The sequence below is a fragment of the Abramis brama genome, assembly GCF_963993115.1.
Source record: "Abramis brama genome assembly, chromosome: 16".
NCBI classification, from domain to species: Eukaryota; Metazoa; Chordata; class Actinopteri; order Cypriniformes; family Leuciscidae; genus Abramis; species Abramis brama.
Window position 1 is genome coordinate 24,399,334 of NC_139978.1, and position 25,497 is coordinate 24,424,830.

At 38.3% G+C, this 25,497-nt stretch overlaps 1 protein-coding gene across 2 annotated transcripts; it reads left to right on the top strand.

Moving 5' to 3' along the window:
- Positions 1-958: 958 nt before the first annotated feature.
- On the top strand, positions 959-25,280 carry LOC311098398 (uncharacterized protein). Of its 2 annotated transcripts, none has more exons than XM_084138575.1 (7): positions 959-1,350; positions 14,421-14,642; positions 18,196-18,253; positions 19,372-19,459; positions 19,758-20,332; positions 23,111-23,245; positions 23,525-25,280. In XM_084138575.1, exons 2-7 carry the CDS (start codon positions 14,509-14,511, stop codon positions 24,077-24,079), a joined length of 1,545 nt encoding a protein of 514 aa, XP_083994701.1. In that variant the 5' UTR covers positions 959-1,350; positions 14,421-14,508; the 3' UTR covers positions 24,080-25,280. The 2 variants fall into 2 exon arrangements, with proteins under 2 accessions (XP_083994701.1, XP_083994702.1); XM_084138576.1 differs by having other exon boundaries at positions 1,016-1,350; positions 19,372-19,405.
- The last annotated feature ends 217 nt before the right edge of the window (positions 25,281-25,497 follow it).

Here is a 25,497-nt window from a genome sequence, read left to right on the forward strand (position 1 = left end):
GTATGTTTTTTTTTTCTAGATTTATAAAGTAATTAAGATGTCAGCCAAGTTGCATTTTTCATAATTTGGACGCCCTCCTACTGGACCAGCCCCTGCAGTGCCCAGCAATGTTCAGCACATATCACCCACCTGAACACAGCTGCCTGCTGCAGTGAGTATATGCTTACTGCACGGTCCATAGTCCCACAGATGGATGATTAACAGCAGGGTGCAGGGGTTTAGGTCTGTGTGTCTCAGTTTGTGCTGATAAACAAATTTACCATCTTTAGAGAGAGAGAGCTGTGTTAGATTGGTGGGTTGGCACCTATAACCTGTTTGTGAATCCCCTTTTGTGCCCTTTAATATATGTCTCCATTTGGCTAGATGCTGTAAAGGTTGAGTAAATGTTCCTATCGTGCGAAATAAACTAACATTAAATTAACAATTTCTACAGTACGACACTGTGTACTTTTAAATATAAGGGGTCTTTTTTTGTCATCGATGGCTCCATGAAGAACCTTTTACTTTCCATTTGGTAAAATGTTCTTTAGATCATTGTAATGTTCTTCACACTAAGAAATTTTTTTTCTTTTAGGAACGGTTCACTGAAATGTTCTTTGGGAATGCAGAAATTATTCTTTCATGGTATCGTTGTGAAAACTCCCTTCTGGAACCTTTATTTATATGAGTATCGTGTTGACAATTGACTCTATTGGTCAAGCTCAACCAGTCAACCCTGATACCCAAGTTATTGTAAAAATGTGCATTTATTTTTTATAATTAATTTTACATCGTCATGCATAACACAATAGAAAATGAATTTAAAAAACTGCTCATATGAAGTACTTTTAAAGTGTCATGAATGATAGTGAATATGGTAATCACAACAGTTGCCTACAGTACTTTCTGTACTTTTCAACCACTGGCTGTCATTCCCAGACTGGCCGCGCAGTGGCGCAAAACGCGAGCTCCAAATGCCAATGGAGTGGGCACCGCGCTGTCATATGGTACTGTCGCCGATTCTCCAGACAGGATTGAGGCTTGAGGTGCCTCAACGGAGGCAGACGTGACTTGGTCTTCATATCACAACTGAACCTCGACTTGGAATAACCCAGCTGTGCGTTTACACCTTTCGCCTTGTGAGCGACGCGGCATGCAGCACGGGAACAATGGGGATGGTCAGAGGTTGCGCTGAGGACGCCAGATGCCATACCGCACACATGTCCTCCCTAACATACGAATCCAGGCTCAACCCAGGTTATTGATTATGCTTGCGGGGTTCGATCGGGAGCCAGACGTTTCAGCAGCAGCAGAGAGAGTGCAGCGAGGTGGATGCTGCGCGGCGACGCGCCCCCTGAATCCCTAAACTGAGTGAGTATCTTCAGCAGCATCTGTATACGGCTCTCGTCTCATTGGCATGCACTTCTGCCTACGTGCTGGCCATACAACGGAACCCTGTATTAAACGCATATCAGAATGTATAGCATGATCATTTGCTGTTGGAGGTTGGAGGAATAGGCGTCCGGTTTACATTATATTAATGACTCGCATCATAAGTCAGAAGACACGTGTGCAACAGCTTCAGTGTAGCCGCATTACCCTTTGTGATTCGACGCTTAATTAAACGGTTTATAAGCAGGTTGTGGCACACTCTCTCACTCGGCGGAAACCAGCTGTTCAGCACTGCTCGGTATCATATTTAATACCGTGAATTATGGAATCAATTAAGGGAGTAGCAACATAGCCGCTCATTTATTTGTTTCCCCTCAATTAAAAGGGATTTCGATGGAAACCTCTTGCAGTCTGCTGTGGGAGCTGGCCTCGAGGACGCGCCTGCACTGCGCGCGTGCATTTCCACTTTGATCTTGTGAGATTATTTCCTGAGTGCATCAGTGATTGGCGGGACGATACCCTCGGGAGCAACGAATTACTCGTGCTGAATAAGAGGTCGACCGCTGCGGGTCATAACATATCATGCATTCGCGCTACATATCACATATGAGCCAGGAAAACAATGGTGTTGCATAGTATACTGGCATACTTGACATACAGCCTACAGCAGTGTTTCAGTTGAAACAGCTCACGTTTTAAAGTTCATATGGGCAAATCGAATCAAAATAGTACTTATTTTAGCTAACCTGTTGTGTCTGAATAAACAGCCGCAGTAAAAGCTGACTGATCTCCTGTCTGCAAAAAAGGGCGCAGTACTTTAAAGTCCCCATGAAATCAAAATTAATGTTTTTTTGGCTTTTAGTATGAATATGTTTGCCTTACTGTTATCTATAAGCTAGTGTGCTCCAAAACCATGGCAAAAGATATTTCGAAGATATTCAGATTTAGAAGATATAAACATTCAAAACTTAGTCTCTCACTTCCGCCAACATGGATCAATGATTTTGATCACATCAGTTTGCACTTCAGCTTCTCATCAGATTTTCTGTCCAATCAAATGTTCTCTATAGAATCTAAAGCGTCCTGTCCCATATATCTAGTCTCTGCCCTACATTAAAAATCGGTCACTTGTTCAACCATTTACTGTTTTCTACATGGTGAATGGCACATTGTGCGCTATATATAGTGGATAGGATAAATTCAGACAGTGTAATGCTTTCCAATGGGGCGATTGAAGTCAGGTTTCACGTAAGTGTCACGCAAACTGCCGCAGCGCACACAACAGTCTGCTCCGGTCCAGAGACACTATAGCACAGAGCAGATCATATGCGCGAGTCGGCACATACCAGAAAACATATCGGACCCATTTGAATTCTGCACAGAATCCTATTTTTAAAACAAAATGGAGGAGATTAGGAGGAAACTGCGGCTTTACCGAGCTCAACGGCTCTGGCCAAGCTGTGATATAAACTAAATTCTTCGGGGTTCGATATGTCCCTCCGAGTCTTCCTGTTTCAGTGGAAATTACGTCAACACATGTGACATGGAATAATGCCTCTTTCAGATGCCTTTAAGATGATGATGTGTAATTTGAGCACGAGACGAAGCTCACTGTACAAGTTGAGGTCGCCCGTGCCAGATAAACTGGAAAAGTCTATAGACTAAACAGAACACTAATGACTTTAAACAAGTCTATTTTCAGTTTGTGAATTAACATTTTAGATGAACGAAAAAAGCTCCTAAGGTTTTTAGGTTTCTTTAGCGTGTACGACCCAATAGCATTCGAGAGCGGCGTGTGAAGGACACGCCTCCAATACTGAACGAGCTGCTCAGTGCAGCATCTCTTTCGTAAACGAATATCTTCATGCGTTGATTCTCGTTTCCGGAATCATTCAGTAATGAATGGGTCTTTCTAACGAATTGGTTTAATAATTCACTCATCAAGAATAAACATAACACATTCAATTGCCACCTACTGGCCTAACAATGTAATTTGCAGAAAGGGCTACAGTACGAATCTGAATGAATCTTTTTGTGAACGATTCAAAAGAATCAAGTTTAAATTAATCAAATTGCCAATGCTAGTGTTGAGGGAAGGCTTGCCGGATCAGACTGGCGATGTACCTGTCATCCATATAACAGACAGATGAAGGTTCTGTGTCATGAATGTGAGTTAGTTTGTGAGAGTGACTGGCTGCAATGAATCAGACTGTTGGAGCCCAACTGCTCAGTCATATAAACTTCCTGTTGATTGGTGGAGACTGAAACAGATATGATTTCCCTACCCTTGAGCATCAGAGAAAGCAAGCAGAATGTTCTGTACAATGGAAAAAAATCCAACATTGGGTCACATGTGATACGTTGTAATGTCTGGAGTCAGGAGGGGTAAAGAACGGTTTCAAAATAATTTTTTGTCTAAAGAGACAAAGAGGCTGCACTTGCTTGGAAACCCTACAGTTGCAGGTTATAATATAACCTGTAAGTATAATATACAGGTGATGCAATGCATAGCAAAATTTTAATGATTTAAATGACGTTGACTCCAGCATGACATACACTGTAAAAAATTTGCTGTAGTTTTGCAGCTGTTTGCCAGTAACTTACTGTAGATTTAAATCAATGTTATTTACTGGCAACAGTTTGCTCAAAGTTAAATGAACATTAAACATTAACAAGTCTTTGTCTTTACAGAATAAAACTATAAAATAACAACCTAATGCAAAGCATTCTGGGAACCAGAAATCTTCATCAACCTTTTTCTGTTTTTTTCCTTCAGATTTTGGTTCCCAGAATGCTTTGCATGAGGCTGTTATTTTAGTTTTATTCTGTAGATAAAGACTTGTTAATGTTTAATGTTCATTTAACTTTGAACAAACTGTTGCCAGTAAATAACATCAATTTAAATCTACAGTAAGTTACTGGCAAGTAGCTGCCAATAATACTGTAATTTCTACAGATTTTTTTAACAGTGTAAGCATTCAGAGTAATTTTAAACCCTAATCATTTCTCTCAGCTGTGTCTGCTGTGTCATCTGTGCCTGGTCTTTGTGACTAAACTTGGTCATGACAGAGGAACCAGACCAGGTTGGTCAACAAAATTCAACAAGCTGATCTTTTTCTTAATCATGAACATTGAAGTCTTCTATTTGGGAGACCTTTTACGTGAATCACATGCCTTGTTTTGTCACATCTGAAATGTGTTTCCCCTGTACTCAATTACCCGAACCTCTTGTTTATCCTGAGGTGGCCTAGCTGAACAGAGTCTACAAATTTTGAGAGAACCGTCAGAGATTTGCTGTAGGTCTGTTACGGTGCGATAAGGCCCTGCAGGCAGACATCCATTAAACTTGAGGCTCTGCTGAAGATACTGTGAACTGCAGAAGAGTTCCTTCTCTCAGTCTTATCGTGGAGCAGATGAGTGGTCATAGCTCCTCACAGGAGGAAACATACACAGCCTATATCTGTCCTTGAACATAAGAGTGTGTGCATATTTGTGTGTTTGTGTCTGTGTATTTTTTTTTTAGACCTGCAATATCTGCATGAAGAGCATTTCAAATGTGATTGCATGAAAATACAGGAAATCCAAATTGATTTGCCCCACCTATAGTTACATATTGAGTACAGATTGTGTGGGTGAATGTTTTCTTAGTTTGACAGTGAAGGTCATGTGGAAGAGACCAGAATGATCAAACCAGAATGATTCACAGCTACTTGCAAAACTACATCTCCACAATGTCTTAGCGAGAGGTCAGAAGATCCTTGTCTCCTCAAAACAAAGGTCATACGGGCAGGAATCTCTGGTGACCTTAAAATCTGCTATTTTCAGTCATTGTGTTTTGATCTGTTTCAATTCAGCACTGCAGGCTGTTCATGACACCAGTAATTTGTTTACATTTTTTTCCCTCTTTCATTATACTAATATACTGAAGAGTTTTTAAAATGGCAGATTATATTTAAATAAATAAATAATTACAATACTGTTATTATTTTAAAGCTGCTTCTGCTACTTTCTACAAATGTATTTCTTCTGATTTTCTTAAACAGTAGGATAGGTGTATGAACATTCATCATATGATTAATGCTGATAACGGGAAATTATCAGCCTAAATTATTAATCAAAAACTATTCAAAATATGTATATTTTTTGTAATTTAAATAAAAGTGAAATTATGAATTTACATTACATTTTCTAAATAAAAAATCTGAGTGATGTTTGCTAGTGCAAGTAGAATATAAAAAATCACAAGAATACAGGTGAAGTGAGTTCCCAGGGTGTTGCTAATTCATTGTGAGTGTCTGTAAGAGGATTGCTATTCAGTTGATAGGGTGTTTTGAGTGGTTGCTAGGGTGTCTTTAGATGGTTGCTAAGAGATTGGACACTGCTCAACGTCAAAAGAGCTTACCATCAAGTTTGGTCATTATATATGGCTTCTTCAGTGTGAATCAATATAATTTTTTTATTGTATTGTCATCATATTCAGTTAGCATTAGCTGTTAGTGCTGTATATGGAAATAGTAGCAGCAGTGAGTGCAGCTGTAACTATCAGTTCCATCAGTCATTTATACTTATTTCTGGAATAAGTTATATCTTATCTTAAAACAAAGTAGTTATGTAAAGGTGGCACTGAGGAGTTTGGCTTGAAGGATGTGTTTGTTTTTAACCCAAGACAAGATGGCAGAGGACACCCTGATTTACTGCTTGTTTACGAATAAATCGTTTAACATCCCTCATGCTAACATGTTGCTCAGAGGAGACTTAAGGGCCGTTCACACATGCAGAGATTTAAAACAAAGAAGAAGGAAGTAATTCATTTTCAATGAGAGTTGATGATTTCTGATGACATGAACGTCAGTGACAGAAGTTGAGCGAACACCTAAAACATGTTTTTAGTTCATGTATTCATTTGTCGTCATCATTTTTGTAGTTTACTTTCCACTTATATCCACTTATACCTATTCCCCCATTCTTTTTGCTGATGCAAAACGGACAGAAAGAGAAGGAAAAGAGTGAAAGGGGGAAAAAACGAGAGGGGGAGGAGGCGAGAGAGTCATGTCTCTTGGGTTTGGGGGGACGTGCCAGTTTCTCTCTGACTGAAATCTAGGGCTTCACAGTAATTAAAACATGCCATTCCCCAATCTCTCTCTGTTTCTGTTTCTCTCTTTCTTCTTCCCTGTTCCATGAGCTCCTTATAAACAGGCACAATATTTCTCTTTATTTATCTGGGGAAGTAATTGACTGGAAAATAGAAGCTGGTGTCTGACATACAGATGGAGACCTGCCATTATTACACAATCCAATTTAGTCTTCGTTAAACCAATGAGATTAATTTCAGACACATGGTTAAGAAATGAAAAACAGGGAACCCGAATAAAAAGGATTAATCATGTGATTGGGGCCTGGAGTTCCATGAGTTTGGACATGCTGAGGCTTCATGAAGGACCTGTAAGCTGTTGTTGTTTGATAAATCTGCAATTGCAGACAATAACCACTAGGGAGCAGTAGTTTAAGCATTGAAAATGCCAGCATAGTTGGCCCCTACTGGTAAACTATCTAGATTCAATAAAATTTAAAATTTGGCAAATCTCAAAATGCATAGCCTATTTACTTTTCATACTGCATCTTATAATGTTGTGTTGCCTAAATTCACTTGTAGGATTACAAATTATTGATTGTAGTTTTCAGTGTTTTATTTTTTATTGAGACAAAGTAGTAGGAGGCTTATAGAAATTTAAAATCTGCAATGTATTGGTTGTCAGAAATATCTGAATTTCAGCTTTGGAGGCCTTCTCAGCACTTGATACACACACAGTGATAGAACAGTAAAGATGGCGACATTTATTTTTTTAAATTTAATTCCGGCACGAGTCTTTCCCCTTTTGGAAGTGCATGCAAAGTGGATTCATAGTGCGGAAAATAGCGTCTTCTCGAAATATCGACAACACGAACCAAACTCTTCCGGGCCTCAGCTAAAGGGAGGGTCAGAGAAGACGTTGTTCGCAGACAGCCAATGAAGAACATAGATGCAAATTTATTACATTATGTAGATATGAAGCTGGATGTGAGACTGGAATGACTCATTTCAGCAGATCTATAGAATCTATTCTTTCTTTAGGAGATAAGTTTATTTGTCATGCACTTTGATCTGTAATATACAATTACAGTAATATACAATTACAGTAATATATTACACACTGCATGAAAGGTAATATTTGAAAAAGCATAATGGGGCACTTTGATATCTGTACATCCCTATTTAATTATATAGGGGCCATTTTTGACATATTTTAACTTGTTAAGCATGTTTACTGAATTTATTTATACTGTAGTCAAGAAGTTGTACGTAGTCATTAAGTGCAGTAATAGATCATAACTTCTGTTAGTAGCTCTCAAGACTGGAGGGCTTGTTTCATTTGTGTTTCAATTTAAATTGTGTGGTGGACTGAAAGTCTCCAATTAAGTGAACAGGATGTTTTCGTTTTGCTTGGTCACATTAATCAAATATGAAGTGGTAATAATTTTAAGGGGATTGTCCTGGGTATCCTAAATTATTGCGCAGCATTAGCTGATTTTACCAATTACAGAGGATTTTGTCTTGCTCTAATGAGTTGGTTTTCAGAAAGGCAAATTAATCAGTCTGAGAATAAAGACAGGGACTGTGTATCAGAGACAGGCTTCTGCTTCTTCCCAAATAGTATCCATGTAATTACACAGGAAACAAGCTCTTTACTGTTTAATTAGCCCAGCAAAGACAAGATGTAGATTTAGCCATGCACAAACTCCTCACATTTGCCAAGTTCGACGCAGTCCAAAAAGTGTGATGGGAGTTTAACCGTTAGTCTTCTCAGTGCTATTTTTGAGAGATTTTTGGTTGTGTTTGAACTTTGACACAACACATGTGTGTGGACTAAAGAGCCCTAGTCTCATGAACACCATCAGTTCCAGTCCACATTACAACTTATTCTGGCCAAGAACCGCCCACGTAGACAGGAACAGACCAACACATATTGATTATACCACAATAATAGTGCCATCTTTGGTTGAGACTAGAAAACAATAACAGTTTTTAATTTATGGCAGTTATTATAGGAAATACTCAAAGTAGTAAGCCGTAAATCACAGTGTAAGGCAGCTTAAAGGGTTAGTTCACCCAAAAATAAAAATTATCCCATAATTTACTAACCCTCATGCCATCCTTGGTGTATATGACTTTCTTCTTTCAGCCAAACATAATCAGAGTTACAGTGATTATACCTAGAGATTGGCATGGGGTACTTTCCATAAGATCATCTCTCAATGCAAATCAAACTAGCTTTTAGGCTAACTGAAATAAAACCATGCCAATCTCTAGGTATGGTGAATGCTATGTGATGATGTGGGGCTATTTTAATTCCAAAGGCCAAGGGAACTTTATCAGGATGCATAGTATCCTAAAAATTAATTTAAAAAAAATACTTAAAAATAAAAATCTGCCTGCCTCTATGGGAATTTAACATAGGGGTGTACACACTTATGCACCATGTATTTTAAGGAAGAACATTTATTTATTTACGATACATTATTCATTCACAAAGAAAATTGGTGTCCTAAAAGGTTGGATTTTTCCTAATTTTTTAAATTAAGGCATTAAGTTCAATTTCCAAAATATGATTTTTTATTCCTCTTTTTAGTCAACTTTAGCATTGGTGTATTAACTTATGCATTGCACTGTATATTAAAGGGTTAGTTGAACCACTGTTGTCACATGGACTATTTTAACAATGTCTTTACTACCTTTCTGGGCCTTGAAAGTGGTAATAACAATGCAGTCTATAGAGGGACAGAAAGCTCTCGGATTTCATAAAAAATATCTTGATTTTAGTTCCAAAGATGAACGAAGGTCTTACGGGTTTGGAACGACACGAGGGTGAGTAATTAATGAAAGAAATTTCATTTTTGGGTGAACTAACCCTTACCAAAAAGCACATCCATCCATCATAAAAGTAATCGATATGGTCCCAGGGTGTTAATAAAGGCCTTCTGAACTGAAACGATACGTTTTGTAAGAAAAATATCCATATTTATAACTTTATAAACTACAATCACTGACTTTCCGTAACGGCTGTACACGAGTCTAGTTCCAGTGGAAGATTGTTTGGCTGAAAGAAAAAGTCATATACACCTAAGATGGCTTGAGGGTGAGTAAATTATGGGATAATTTTCATTTTTGGGTGAACAAACCCTTTCAAATCTGTAGAATATGTCAAAATGACACACGCATTGTCATCAGAAAGGTCAGCATCTATACCTTTGATTGTTTTGTTTTTTTTATGTAACACTGTCTAGTCTAGTCACATATGCACATAACAGCATCTGCACCTGTTGACAGTTACAGGGACTATTTTATTCACCCAGCATGCTTCTCTGCATGAAACACATCATTATTGGGAATGACTTGACAAATCAACATGACCGACATGTGATTCTGCCATTCGGTGGGATGAAACACAGTCACAGCTCCATCTGGCCTCAGAATAATGTGCTCATGACAGAACAATCCCTGATAGAGCACTCGTTTTGAGCGCTGTCCTCGTCTCTTTCTTTCCAGAAACACATATGGCAACACACACTAGTAGTAGTTTGCAACATGGGCTAGGGTTTTGTATTTGGTTAAGTGTCATTCAGCAGATGCTTTAAATATTTAATCACAATAAAAGCTTGTAACCACCATGTAAATCTGAGTTTTTGTCCTAGCTGCAAACATGTTGTGACAGGATATTATAATGAGTGTTTGGTGTGTATATTTGCTGCATCAAGCTGGGAAGCCCCATCCACCGTTACATCTCATTGGTCCAAATTCATTGGTTTGATTCACATCGCACAGCAGTTTCATGTTCAGTGTGGACAGACAAATTGCTTGTCACATTTGACAATAACACAAATTTGCTTGTGTTATGTGTATCTGAAAGGCATTATAGAGATGATGATTTTAGTATCTCTCTGGATCCTCAGGTACACTCGTCTGATTGGGAAACAATGAAACCAAGAAAGCTCAAGTTATTAGGCTGCCATTAGCAAATTCTATCATACCGATGCAACCTAAATAAGCAGCTCATGTGCAAAATTTAGAGTCACCTTGAATCAAAATCACAGTGGCTTTTATTATAGTCATCAGTGTTTCAATATTCTGAGCGTCTGTTTGTCTTGAGCAAATCAAATGGTGCTAAAAAGGCCCATCTGGAGAAAGAGATTATCTTTCAGTCGTTTTTAATTTTTTAAATTTGATTAGGCATTTAAGATATGAGAATAACGCACTGCCAATAAATTAATGAGATTTGAAATACACCATGGGTGCTCTGGACAGATTTGGAGTAAGACATGTCTTATATTAAATTAAATATTAGCAATATATGTTCCTTGCAAAACAATTCTTCGTCGGAGTACTTATGGTTAATATCGAATGGCCATAATGGAGAAACATCTTTTTGTTCATGTATATCCACCTGGCTAATGCTTGTCTTGTTAATTAGGCAAACCTTGACATTTTGATCTAACCAACCAAGTTTAGGTGTGACAACATTTTAATTTTTGGGTGAACTATCCCTAAGTGCAGATCATGATTGATTTGTTTTGGTTATATTGAGTAATTCATATTGAGTCATATTGAGTTTTGTAGGTGCTGTTGGGCAGAAAGAGCTCCTGTGCCGATCCTATTGTAATCTTCATTGATATCTGGAATGTGAGGGTCTGGATGTGTGCCTTAGTCTAGCACCGCATTTTTCCTTAATTTTGCCTGGCAGCCTTTGACAAACACTCTCTGTTTTCTGTGTATAAACAGTGAGTCAGTGCATGATGGATTCACTCATTAATCATCAGGCATGTTTTTCATTGATGCATACTCAAGAGACCCGTGTACAGTTTAAAAGAGGTCACCAGGAATTCAGGTGCAACTCAGGGCAAGTATGCATGCGTACTACACTTGTGACAACCGCATTATAGTAAAAAGTCCTTTTTCAGTCTGACAAAGACACAATGAAAGAGACATTTTCTTAGTATTGTCTCCCTCCTTTGTTGTTTTTGACAATGTTGTTTGCTTATGCACAGAGGTAGTTTAGCTCTTATCATGACTCACTTCCCTTTGATAGTGCTAAACCAAGAGCCAAAATAATTAAAACTGGGGTAATTCTTTATCTGACAAAATCCACTCACTTGAGCTCATGCATGATGCCTGTAAGGTGCGAGTCGGAAATAGTCATAGAAATCCTTGTACTCCCACCAGCAGTACAAGTCTTCACAATGAAAAATAAAGACGGGATTGTGCATGGAAACAAAAGGTGACTGAGCGATTCTGGACTCACTCTCCATTCAAAAGTGCTGGCTCATTCAGAAGATTTCTGATGTAATGGAGAACATTGGACAATTGGAGAAGTGTACGCAACAACGCTGTCAAGTGTGTAGACTGTATTATACATTTGTCTCACATGGGTTCATTTCAATGCATCTGTTCTCCTGTGCAGACATTTGCGATGTCCCCTATAGAAACAGGAAGAGTTGGAGATGTGTCTGTGTGTATATATATATATATATATATATATACAGTGCAATGCATAAGTGAATACACCCATGCTAAAGTTGACTAAAAAGAGGAATAAAAAATCATATTTTGGAAATTGAACTTAATGCCTTAATTTAAAAAATTTGGAAAAATCCAACCTTTAAGGACACCAATTTTCTTTGTGAATGAATAATGTATCGTAAATAAAAAAAATGTTCTTCCTTAAAATACATGGTGCATAAGTCTGGACACCCCTATGTTAAATTCCCATAGAGGCAGGCAGATTTTTATTTTTAAGTATTTTTTTTTATTTTTTTTTAGGATACTATGCATCCTGATAAAGTTCCCTTGGCCTTTGGAATTAAAATAGCCCCACATCATCACATAGCCTTCACCATACCTAGAGATTGGCATGGGGTACTTTCCATAAGATCATCTCTCAATGCAAATCAAACTAGCTTTTAGGCTAACTGAAATAAAATCATGCCAATCTCTAGGTATGGTGAAGGCTATGTGATGATGTGGGGCTATTTTAATTCCAAAGGCCAAGGGAACTTTATCAGGATGCATAGTATCCTAAATTTTTTTTTTTTTAAATACTTAAAAATAAAAATCTGCCTGCCTCTATGGGAATTTAACATAGGGGTGTACTCACTTATGCACCATGTATTTTAAGGAAGAACATTTATTTATTTACGATACATTATTCATTCACAAAGAAAATTGGTGTCCTTAAAGGTTGGATTTTTCCTAATTTTTTTAAATTAAGGCATTAAGTTCAATTTCCAAAATATGATTTTTTATTCCTCTTTTTAGTCAACTTTAGCATGGGTGTATTCACTTATGCATTGCACTGTATATATATATATACTTTTTGTATATTACTTTAGATATATTATATAGAATATTTGTATAATTTCTAATTATATATTCAGTATTTAATATAAATTTAATACATAGCATATATATATACATATATTTTTTATTTTTTTATATAAATATATTTCTAAATAGTTTGTATGTGTAATATCTAAAACATATATATGTATTTTATTTGTAATGCATAATAGTGTCAGGACTGCCAGGGGCCTCTAAAGCCTCAAGCCGTGTGTCCTGACACTGTCAAATAAAGTTTAACACTTGGGCTCCTGGTGAATATAGTGCATGACCACTTTGGCCCCTGGGACATTAAGCAGTAGCTGACCACTTGGACCCCCAGGCACTGCTACACTTTCTGTGTGAGCTTATTATGCCACTACTATTTTTAGTCGTCTAATGTTAGTCTACCAAATCAAATGTTTTTTAAAGCAAGCAGAGCAAGGGACCTCACAGGACCATGAGTGTACTGTCATATTCATCAGAGAGCAAAATAGTGTTTTTTTTATGACAAAGGTTTCAAGCAGAAACCACAACACTGTATCTGTTTAGAAAGGGGCCTAAGTGACATGTAAAAGCTCAGGGTTTCAGCAACTGCGTTTACTGTCGCCTGTTTGTTCACAGAAACAGACAGATGAGGTACCTGATGATCGTGAATCTTCGTATGAAAAATGCCCCCTAGTCTGAGGCAAATGATTTCAAACAAACGCTGAGTGACAGTCAGTGGGCAGAAAATGACACACCGTGGGAGATAAGAGAGAGAGACCTTACAGGAGACACGCACAGAGAGAAAGACAAAATAAAAGTACAAGAGTGAGACAGAGAGAGAACAAGAGAAAGTGTGGGGGAGAGTCATTCTCTGTCATTCATTCACACTCCAGATAATGGCTTCAGGGAAGGAATAAAAGAGCAGGGGCATCACTAGGCCCTTTTAAGGAGGGCTTTACCCCCCTTAATTTCCACCTTTCCAAATTTGCGATTAACGCCGTAATATACACTAATTCATGATCGCCTCAGTCCCCTTTAAAACTCATATGAAACCGGCGACAGGCTTTGTCTCATCTCCGTATTTTAGTCTGCGTTATTCAGCATGTTCTTCAATCCATAGCAGTGCAACGTCAGCGTCAAAAGCAGAGGACAACGTGTGTGCATTTATTAATAGATTGTTATGATATCTGCATCAGTGTTTCATGTTTCATGTCATTTTTATGTTAAAAGTGTTTGTTTTCCACCAGATGACAGAAATCCTCCAAAAGCATGGCACATTTTCTCCATATCTCCATGAATGAAAATGATAAATGTAGATCTTCTTTAAAGTTAGACAATTGCAGTTATATAAAGTTTGCCTATATTCTTAATGAATATTAGCTGGTTATTTAAAATGATTAGAAATGAACTCAATATTCAGGGATTGACTTTATAGAACCTACTTTATTGTTCATGCCTACCCTTGTATACAAACAATATATATATTATTTTTTTAATCATACTCTCATTGGGGGCTGAGACCCCCTAATATTGAAATAGCCCCTGTAAAAGAGTATTAATTTTTTTATTCATTTTTGTTATCCCTCTGATGGGTGAAAAAGACTTAACAAAGCAGAAAGGAACTGATTCTAGCACCTCCACTTTTCCCTTTCAGATCTTGTGGACAGTGTTTGAGAGTGTGTGTGCATATGTGTGTGCGTGTGTGAGGGCGTGCGTGAAAGTGTGTGTGTTAGCACTTCCACATGGCCTCCATGCAGGACGGGGTGAACTTCTCTGCTCATCCCTACGGCAAAGTACTGCTGCTGGGGGCCATCGCCGCCGCCTCAGCCTTCGTTGTCACCATTCTCATCGTCGTGCTATGTGTGGGCTGCCAGAGGTGAGTTGCACACTAACACATATGCTCATATATAAAATGCTCAAATTTCTTGTCCTCTCTGCTTGTTTGTTTAGATTCATATTCAGGGGTGCTTGCTTGTTCAAACCCCTAACCTAAGTATAGTGCATAACTCATCCTGCTTTTGTGTTGCATACATAATACCTCAAATCATTCCTTAGACTTCCACTGAAGGAAGGACACCACATATTGTGACCAGATTGTTATAGAGACACGGGCTAGAACACAACAGAAACCATCTAGAAACACCCTAGCAATAACCCAGAACACCAACCCCCCCCCCAAAAAACATTTAAATATTCAGATTTTCTGCTCAAGAGATGTTAATCTCTTATTATTATCAATGTTGAAAACAGTTGTGCTGCTAATTATTTTGTGGAAACCTTGATACTTTCTGTTCAAAATTATTTAATGAATAGAAAGTTCAGAAGAACAGCATTTATTTGAATTTTTCTTTTTAATGTATTTTCATTCCATCTGCTAGAACCATGATTTATTTCCCCAGTCCATACATACAACCGGCGTAGCGTCATAGAACGTCTCTGAAAAGGTTCACGCCCACTTTTAGGGGAAAACAATCCGGCGAGCGCCATACACAGTATCGGATTGAGTACGTGTACTAACCCTTACAAACATGTAATTTGTATTTTAAAAAAAAATTTCACACAGTAGGCTACCCCTATTATGTATTTGTATTTAATTAAATTTTTCCACACAGTATTTTGTATTTTTATTTTATTTTAAATACATTTCCATGTATTTATGCCCATCTCTGCCTGCCATCATCATCAATATCTTGCTGTTATGGAAATATCATGAATTACGGGGATGATGCTATCGAAAGCTAAATCAGGCTAGTTGTATGGCTGGACAGAAAAGTGCACTCAGTAGCTACTCTAAATATAAAGACATAATATTATACATTTAAAGATGTTTACTTCGTAAAACCGAAGTAAAATCATTCACTGGCTACCTGGTGATTCGATGAGGTACGAGTAAATGTCCGGGTAATACACTTCTGGCCAATGGGTGGGGTTGTTAGACCATTTTGACGCTGGTAGAATGAAAGGGACATGTTTTTAAGTTGCCCAAATTAAGTTTATAAATGTATCGTTCACGCTCTATGGAAGGCAGGGTGGACATATAATTACTCGATATATTTCATCTAAGTAATTTCTGAAGTTATACACGTCTGCCGGCTGTGTACGGACGTTGTTTTGTGCCGCTATTTTGTATTGAAGTCTATGGGAAGTCTGGCTTGTTTTCGCCTAAAAAGGGGCGGTTACGAAATTGACAGTTAAGTTCCTGGATGTGCCGGTTGTATGTATTGCACTCAATAAATTAGAACACCGGCAGATCTTACCTTATATTAGTACAGTATTTTTGAATAAACAGAGATTTTGACCAACATGTTTACACCAAACTAGTATTCTCATACTTTCTTATGACAATGTGATTTGTACTATAAATCTTAATAACAGGAATATCACAGAAAATGCTCCTGTAATATGAAGGCATATGTAATATGTGTTTGTTCTAGGATAAAAGCCAGAGATCATCTGTCTTCACCCATCACTGTCACCAAGGTCTTTTATAGAGCTTATTCAAAAATGGCATTGAAGTTCACCCACTCCTCTTTCATGCTCACTGGGTAATGGTGGGGATGTCATTTTGACATGGCAGTGATGTTTAAACAGGAAGTGCCTGTTTAGTGTTTTTTTTTTTTTACTTTTCCATCTCTCTCTCTTGTTCCACCGATGATAGCACAGAACGCGCTGTGTGAATGCTAATGTCTCATTTTGTCAAAGAACATGATGCATCTGGTAGTGGGAGGACAAAGAAAAAGAATTAGAGGAATGAGAGATAGAGGAAATTCAGATCCTGTGGGAAAAAGTAAATGAAAAAACTTGAGAAGGTGTATGAATAGATACTAGATAGTAGGAGCTCTTCTCAATATTGGACATTTTCAGTTTTCTAGCTTAACAAGTATGAGATATTACTAGTGATAAACCTACTAAACCTATTACTACTGACCTCTTCAGGTCAAGCTTGCTGACAAAATATTATTTAGAACTCGCAAATATACTAAACACTGTAGTCAAAGATGAACTTAACTAAAATGTTACTAATATAAGATTTCATATAAGAATTCTTGCATTTGAACGTCTATAATGTGCGGCTCATAAAGGAATAGTTCACCCAAAAATGAAAGATGAAACAGTTCATAAAACCAGTCGGAATGATTCATTTATGATTCAGACTGATCCGGTTCTCACTGACTCGCTAATTCAGTGATTCCTTTGTAGTGGTTAACTGACCAATGTAGGGGAAGATTGTACATTTCGGTCAATTTGTCACACAAAGCAATGAAATAAAGTGCACGAGTAGTAGGGACCACTGTTATGATGATTTTGTGTTCTTTTTAAAGCTTCAAAGCCCACATATTGTAACTACATGAAAAAAACATATATTTTTTTGGGGTGAACTGTCCCTTTAAAGAGCACAAGGCAAAATTGAAGCTTATGTGATAACTTCTCTTCACTAACCTTCCACATAATTCATATCATGTTAGTCTTGAACAAGATAAATATATGGGTTTAAAAAGCTGTAGTTGTAGACTATATATTTATTCCAAAACGTTTTTTGAGAAGGGTAAATGTTCTGGCGTGATATTACACTAATGTTTTTTTATTCTGTTATGTCTTAAAAACAAAATATCAGTGATTCACTGTAATCTCAGTAATAGCTTTAGTACTTTACAAAATCCTTTTTGTATCTATTTCTCCTGCTGTTCTTCTTCTGAGGGCAGATTCCTGATACCTACTCTGTTCCTGTAATCTTATCAAAGGAACGCTAGGCAATCAGAAGAGAACGACAGACATGTTTTTCCAAGAATAAACAGATGTCTGGTCAAATTTGGCAGAACATTCCGGGCAATGGGTCTGGATCGGGGCTCTGTGTACGAGTGAGAGATGAAAGTTTAGATTCTGGAGTCACCGAAAGACATGAATGTTTGTGTACTTCTTGTCTGTTCATGAAGTAATTAATTCTCGGCATCTATTCAACTATTTTAGTGATGTTTGAATTGTATTATGTTGATTATTTGATTGATTTTCTGTGTGGCTAAGTTTTGGCCTGAACACCGTCACTATGCAGTTACTCAGATGCCTGTTAATTATCCAGTGAAAGCCTTCTGTTGTTTCCAATGCCAATCTGGACTCATTTCGAGGACAGTTCATCTTGAATACACTCGCACAGTTACTACTTCTGATCAAATGACTTCACTCAAACAGTTTATGAAAAACAACTGCCTTGAATCCTTTGAGTAGCCTAATTGAATTGAAATGTGCATTTTCTTCCCGCACAAGATAAACAGTTGGAACTACTAAAGTAAATTGAATCAGGGGGCTCAAATGAGTCAGCGCATTCCGTCTCCATAAATCCATGGATAAACAAAGCATTTGAAGTTTGAACCTCACATTCTAAAATGTTTGATTTGGGAACTGATTCACATCTCTCTGATTGTGTCCTGCAGAAAGGGGAAGACACACAATGGCCCTGGAGAGGAGAGGAAGCACAGGCTCATGGACATGGTGAGAATTTTTAAGTCTCTTCTGGGTCTCATTCACTAATAATTGCACACAAGTTGTACATATCCTTATCCATTTAGTTTCCCACTAGTTTATGAATGTATAATTTAATGTAATATAATGTATATGTCAGTTGTTTTGGAAAGAAGTCTCTTTTGCTCACCAAGGTTGCATTTATTTGATAAAATAATATTGTGAAATATCATTACAATTTATAATTACTGTTTTTTTTTTTTTTTTAATATATTTTAAAATGTAATTTATTTAGCAGTAATCCCTCCAGTCTTCAATGTCACATTATCTTTCAGAAATCATTCTAATATGCTGATTTGGTGCTCAAGAAAGAGTTGCTGCTTAATATATTTCTGAAAATTGTGATTACATACTGTGAATATAATTTAATGTTTCTAAGAACAGCATTTATTTCAAATATAAGTATTTTGTAACATTATAAATGTCTTTATTTTCATCAATTTAATGTGTCCTTGCTAAATAAAAGTATTCATTTCTTTCAAAAAATTAAATCTTACTAACCCCAAACTTTTGTATATACATTGACAGAAAGAGAGAGTATCCTAAACTGCAACCTTATTGATAAATCATGATTTCTGTATGAAAACATTTACATGCACAATTACATGTGTATGCATGGCTAGTGAATGAAACCCTTTCTCCTTCCTTGCAATCAATTCCTTCTTTTCTATGTATTTTCTAAGCAACCCAGGTCTGGGCTCAGTTCCATGTCAGTTCAAGCAGTTCATGGTTTTGTTTCAGGATTTGAATTCTTCCCACTAACTAGTTTTCAAGTAACAAATTGAAGGCTCCTCCGGAATTTAATTAATCTTCTTAATCGGCTCAGTGGAAATGGATCTGACCTAAACTTTGAATGGCTCTCTTAAGCTTTAAATCTAAAACAAAAGCATTTGAGCCATTTCACTTTTTTAGCACCACACACAGTAAGACACCCTATATGTATTTATTGCCATGTACTAGCTTGGCCCAACAATATGCCCGACATAGGCTGAATTGGAAAACTGACAATTTTGTTGTATTGGTTATACTGTGTTTTATTTTTATTTGAACACACATTTTAAGCAGTTTATCTTTGCATCTTTTTTCAGAGTATACTGCGGCAGTCCAAGCTGCGCTCCATCAGTAAGTCAGACACCAAGCTTCATGAGATGAACAGACTCAACTGCAATGGCAAGAGTATGTACTGTAAAATCACATCTCTTAAAGCTCTTAAAGTCTCTAGCTCTTCACACATACCTGCAGTTCGGGGGGAAGGTCTGAGCATGGTACCAACTGCATTCCGGTAGTTTCAATGAGGCTATTTTAGTAGATGTAATTACTTTTACTCTATAGTGATTGGCATGTGTCTGCTGCCCTTTGCCTCTGCAGTTTCGAGCAAATCTTTTTACTGTCTCTTTGGAAAAAAAACAACAATAGTTTTGCTGCTCAGATTTTAAGCTCTCGACTTCAATTAATATCATGCTGCTCTCTGTAGAATCTTCTAAGAAGAACCGTCCCGCCAGCATGGATCTGCTCCTACTCCCTAGCCGTCGCTCAAACTCCGACCTGCGTTCTCAGGGCCGCCAGCTGCCTCAGATCCCCTCTGGTGAGGACGGGGAACACACGTACGCCGAAGTGGGCCGCCGCTCCTCTCCCACGCGTGGTTCTGAGGATGCCCGCTATGGCGTCGGAGGTCGAGCTGGGGAGACGGACACCCCCGCCCCACCGGCGGTCCCTGCTAATACCCCAGCTCCACCTGATCCTGACGGGGACTGCTTAGAGGGTGGGATTCCGGAACCTGAGACCCTCCCCCAAGTATTAAACACGCCCCCTCAACCACAGGAGACAGTGGAGTACGCCTGCATCAGAAAGGTCCGGAGAGTGGACAAAGCCGCCCAGAAGAGGGACAATGGGACGGAGACCGAGGAGGGGCTTGGACAACAACGACACAGTAGTGGGGACATTCGGCATGCCCCACCCACTCACCCAGCCCCGCCTCCAACGCACCCACACAGTCAGAAGATGCCTCGGAAAAACATGGAAGGCTTCAACCTACCGTCTTTCCCTAAGGTATCTACATATCTGTCTATGTATATCTACATGCCTATGTATCTATCTATCTAGACCTATAAAATCTATAAAAAAATATATTTTCTAGTTAATGAATTTATTTGAAGATTGATTCATTTTCATACAAGTTTATTGGGTTCATATTGCAATTCTATTTGGTACATTCAAGAACGGAATAAGAATTTAAAGGATATTCTCAATTCCATTCTGAATGGTGCACAAACCTGCATTTACATCTACTGTACATTTATGCATTTGGCAGACGCTTCCTGGGAATCAAATGTTGCTAGCACCATGCTCTACTGCTTGGGTCTATAACCCTCATATACTGTATAGCAGTGAACAAGAACAATGCAGTTAATTACTATCAATGCTAAAATGCTATAAATGAATCAAGCCAATCAATTAATTAATTGTGATTATATCACTTCTACACATACATTCAGCATGTAATTCACTAAGTCATGCAATACTGCAAATGCATTTCGCTGAGACTACAAATGCAAAGAAGTACTGCAGTATATAAAAGCATTGTTGCTCATAAAAACTATTTGTCTTTTCATGACCATTAAAAGCCTTTGACTCACTGTAATTTCCGATTGCTCTTTAAATTGTGTCTTAAAATGGAATATATAAATAGAAGCATGCTGGGAATGTCTTCCTCTATTTTTGTGTGCCTCAGCACTAGTGTGGACTTGCAACTAAAGTGGGTCTGCAATTAAGTACACTGCAAGTGTACTTCATTATTTCCTCTGTAAGAAAACTGTCCAAATCAATGATACTTGCGAGCATTGTGGTCCATCCACAGCATTCGGGGTGTTGGATGCTCATAGGTACTAAACTATGAGGATGATGCAACCAGCGGAAACACGGAGTGAAACCTCTCATTCACTGAAACCATGGCAAACAGCCAGACCCATAAAATGGGCCAGTTCTAATGGGAGACAAAGTGAATTCCAATGTTGAACGAAAGAGGCTAAAACAACATGCTAATTCCTGCCTTAAAAGTGGCTCTGTGACACACCCCATTGCCCACCTTCCGTTTCTCTTGCATAACAATGAGGAGAAAATGCACAGCAAGCATCAGCCTGTTCCCTTACAGCCCGAGTACAGGAAACACATTAAGCTCAATATCATTAGATGCAGAAGATGGTTAGACATGAGGGCAGGCATTAAGATGGGGGATTGTAGCTTGATTATGGTACATAGGCTTCAGAGGTGGACAGTAACAAAGTACATTTACTTGAGTACTGTACTTAAGTACACTTTTTGAGTATCTGTACTTTACTTGAGTATTATTTTTTCTGGATACTTTTTACTTTAACTTCACTACATTTGAAAGACAAATATCGTACTTTTTACTCCACTACAGTTCTGTCAAGGTCCTTGAGTAGAAAGTAGTCATGTCAGTCAGGGGATGATTTTGGTTGCAGGGGTTGCATTTTGGTTGGAAATGAAAGTCGGGTTGACGTCAGAACCCGACATCAGATTGACGTCAACATCCGACGTTGGATTTTGGTTTGAAATGAAAGTCGGGTTGACGTCAGAACCCGACATCAGCATCCGATGTTGGATTTTGGTTGGAAATGAAAGTCGGGTTGATGTCAGAACCCGACTGATGTTGGTTTCTGATGTCAAACCGATTTTCATTTTCAACCAAAATACAACGTCTGTCCGACGCTGGAGATTAGCGTCAATCTGATGTTGGATTCTGACATCAACCTGATTTTCATTTTCAACGTTGGGTTTGGTCTCCTAAATGCGAATTTTGTCATTGTTTTGGAGCACACTAGCTTATAGATAGCAGTAAGGGTAACATATTCATACTGAAAGCCAAAAAACTTCAAATAGCGCACTCTTTGAGGGAACAGCCATTTGGGTGTCCGAAACCATCGTGGACGTTATTGAGTGCACTTATTTAATCTCACATTCAATCCCACTACTGGAACGGTGTTCTAGAAATAAATGTGATATTGATATGAGGGTAGGCACGCAGGCATAGATTCAGAGGCATAAGGTACTGTAAGTATTACATACAACTTTTACTTGTAACAGAGTAATATTTGACCAGTAGTATCTATACTTTCACTCAAGTAAGGAAGTTGTGTACTTTGTCCACCTCTGATAGGCTTATTTTCAGATAGAGGAGTTTTGAATCGACTCCTCAATTGACCTTTGCAAAGTCTTTGTGGATTTCTCACATCCACACTGTATGACTATGAAACCATTTTAAAGGGTTTTTATCTTCTTTGATTTCTTTTACTGTTACCTACAACAGCTAAAAATATATACCCAAAAACTAGGAGTAATTCAACCTCAAGTGAAAATTCTATCTCAACCTCATGCCATTCCCAACCCGTATTACTTTATTTTTTCAAAAAAACACAAACACAGCTGATTTGTTCACAAATTGGACTCGTCTAGTTCTTGAGTTCAACTTACTGACTTGATTCAGTTGCAGCTCAAAATTTGAAATTGTCTCACACAGAGACATTAAAAAGATTTAATATTGCACACAAGTTGTGTAAGTTTTGCACATTTTGAAGCTCCTTTAGTGTTGCATAGAAGAAATAAAGTCATACTGATTTGAAACAATGTCAGAATTCCTTTTTTGGTGAACTATTTCTTTAAAACCACTGGTTTTAAACCTGTGAACTGTGCTTGGAGGTCATGATGAATTAGATATGCTGAGCTCTACTCCCCAATGTATATTGTTTGAGATGGCTCCTTAAACTGTAATATAATATTTATTCTAGTGAATTGTTTTTAATACTTTAGGAGGCAGTGTTTATGGGAAATGGAGAGCAGTACATATGGAAACCTCCGGAAGAGGATGACATCATCTTCCAGCACAAGCAGATGGGTATTCAAAGCTCTCATGCGGGAGAGAATATGGCAGCATCTGCAGCAGGGGTGAGTGTGCATTTAGTTTTCCACACAGTCCTGAGAAACATCCTCTACTTCTCATTCTGTGTAGTCAAAAAGTCTTGTAGGGTATTATACAATCTAGAAACATTGTCTGTAGATGATCCCAGAGCACTTCCTTACCCCTAAACACTGTTTCAGAGTTAACTAGAAGCAGCTGTAAAATGTGTATTCTTAAAAGACCAAACATTTGGAGTAAAAGATGTATACACAGATTTTCCACTCACAAATACATTTCAGATGGTTTGTCTCTTTATTGTCATATAGATCACAGAGATGTATTCGAAAGTCTGCAAACCGGGCAAAAAGAAGCGAGGCGTGCCCGGCTCACCCCCCGCTGCGAGGGACATCAGCGGCTATAGGACCTTGGCTCGGGGTGACCGCGGTGAGCGTGACGGGGGTTTCAGCGTGGTAGTCAAACCCCAAACATGGGCACCGCAGGAGGGCAAAGGCTCGAGAGCGCCACCCGGCTGCATGGAGGACCACTGCTACGAAGCCATCAGCACCGAGGAAACAGACCTGGCTTACGAGACCATGGAGGGTGGGGGAGGCTGGAGGCGAGACAGGCCTCCACCCAATGCCAGCGCCACCTTGCGACCCAAGCGGAAGCGGCCCCAGCAGCCCTTACAACAACCACCGCCACCCCCTCCACCCCCCCAGCAGACCCCCAAACTACAGCATCTCCCGGCCAAAGCAATGCTGATGCCCGGGGAGAGCCTGTACGAGAGCATCCCTGACCTGAAGCAGGGCTCGGCCACCTCCAGCACAACCACCATCTTTACTTTTAATGACGGTATGGAGATGTATGTAACTGGCCTGTAGGGGGCGCTCTAGTAAAGGGAACTTTCCTCTCTAGGGCTTGAATTTTGAATTGGGACACGTGCACGTGTCGTAACCCAATGGGATACGCGCATTGTGCCACTGCTATATATTTTACATGGGTTCCAAGTCTTAGTTGAGCATTAATTGAGTTTTGTAAGTCTAGTTAAAGGTCAGTATTCTCGCAGCACAAAATGATAGAATGAAATGATTTCGATTAGTCGCACGCCTCATCACGAGGAAGAAAAATAGTCACCAGCCATGACATATTACCACAGACAAAACATATCACACCTAACAGTAGCATTCCTGTAGAGGGAATTCTTGTTTATTTGTCATTAAATGTTGTATTTTCGAACGAAGTGACCATCGGAATTGCGGGTCAAACTCGTATTTGATGCCTAGAAAATCCCAAAGGAGAAAAAAAACGAGCACAAGCCAATTACAAAAGCAACTTGTGAAAAAGCACAGTCTAATTGTGTTCCACGGCCCTCTGAGGAATTTTTTTGATTCGAAGCACTTACTGTAGCAAAGCTCTGTCCCGTTTCAAAAATGAATATATAGAAAGTGAACTTTATCAGAGAGCCAATCAAAAGCTATTGCCAAGCAAAATATCATATATTGACAAAAAGCCTTTATTTAATCGAATAGAAGAATTGATCCTATTTTAAAACAGCTAAAAGCTATCTATTATCTAAAAGCTTTAGGAAATACATGGCTCTATTTTTGTAATATCAAAGCCTCTATTTCTGTAAAAAATGAATCACATAATTTTAGTTAAAATAAAGATTCTAATTCGATTGGTCAAACAGATCCTGTAACGTCAAGAAAGTATTTTTCTTATAAGCACAAATATTTCATGCTCAGCATGTCGTCTGTCGTAGACAGTCCCCTTATAAAATTGAAGAGTACATATAAAAAATGAATAGATGGTAAATTTCAGTTGCCAATAAAGCAAGATCCCGGAGGGAATTAGCAAACGCTCAGGGACAGTGAACAAAAATATTAAATAATTGCACACAAAAACATTATGACATATCTGACGGGAGACCCCCAATGTCTTTTCATGTTATTTTTTGTTTTGGTCATACATCAATTCAAACTGTCACATGAGTCACCACAGTGCTTCAATGCGGTAAAATAAGTGTTTTTCTTTGTCAATAATGTTTATGCACTTTGCCTGATTAAAAAGATGCATGCTTTCAAGAAAAAAAAAACCCTTGTAAAGGGATAAAAAAAGAAAAGAAAGTAAAGTGAAACTAGCACTGTCCTGTGGTATCAGAGAATGGTTTATTTCTTGCTGTTGTTGGTGGATTGTTTGATTTATATGCCTTTTTCTTCATCTGAGAAAGAGCACAAAGTGAATCACTTCAGGACTGGGGAGACCAATGACGACCCGAGGAGGACTCTCTAAATAAAAA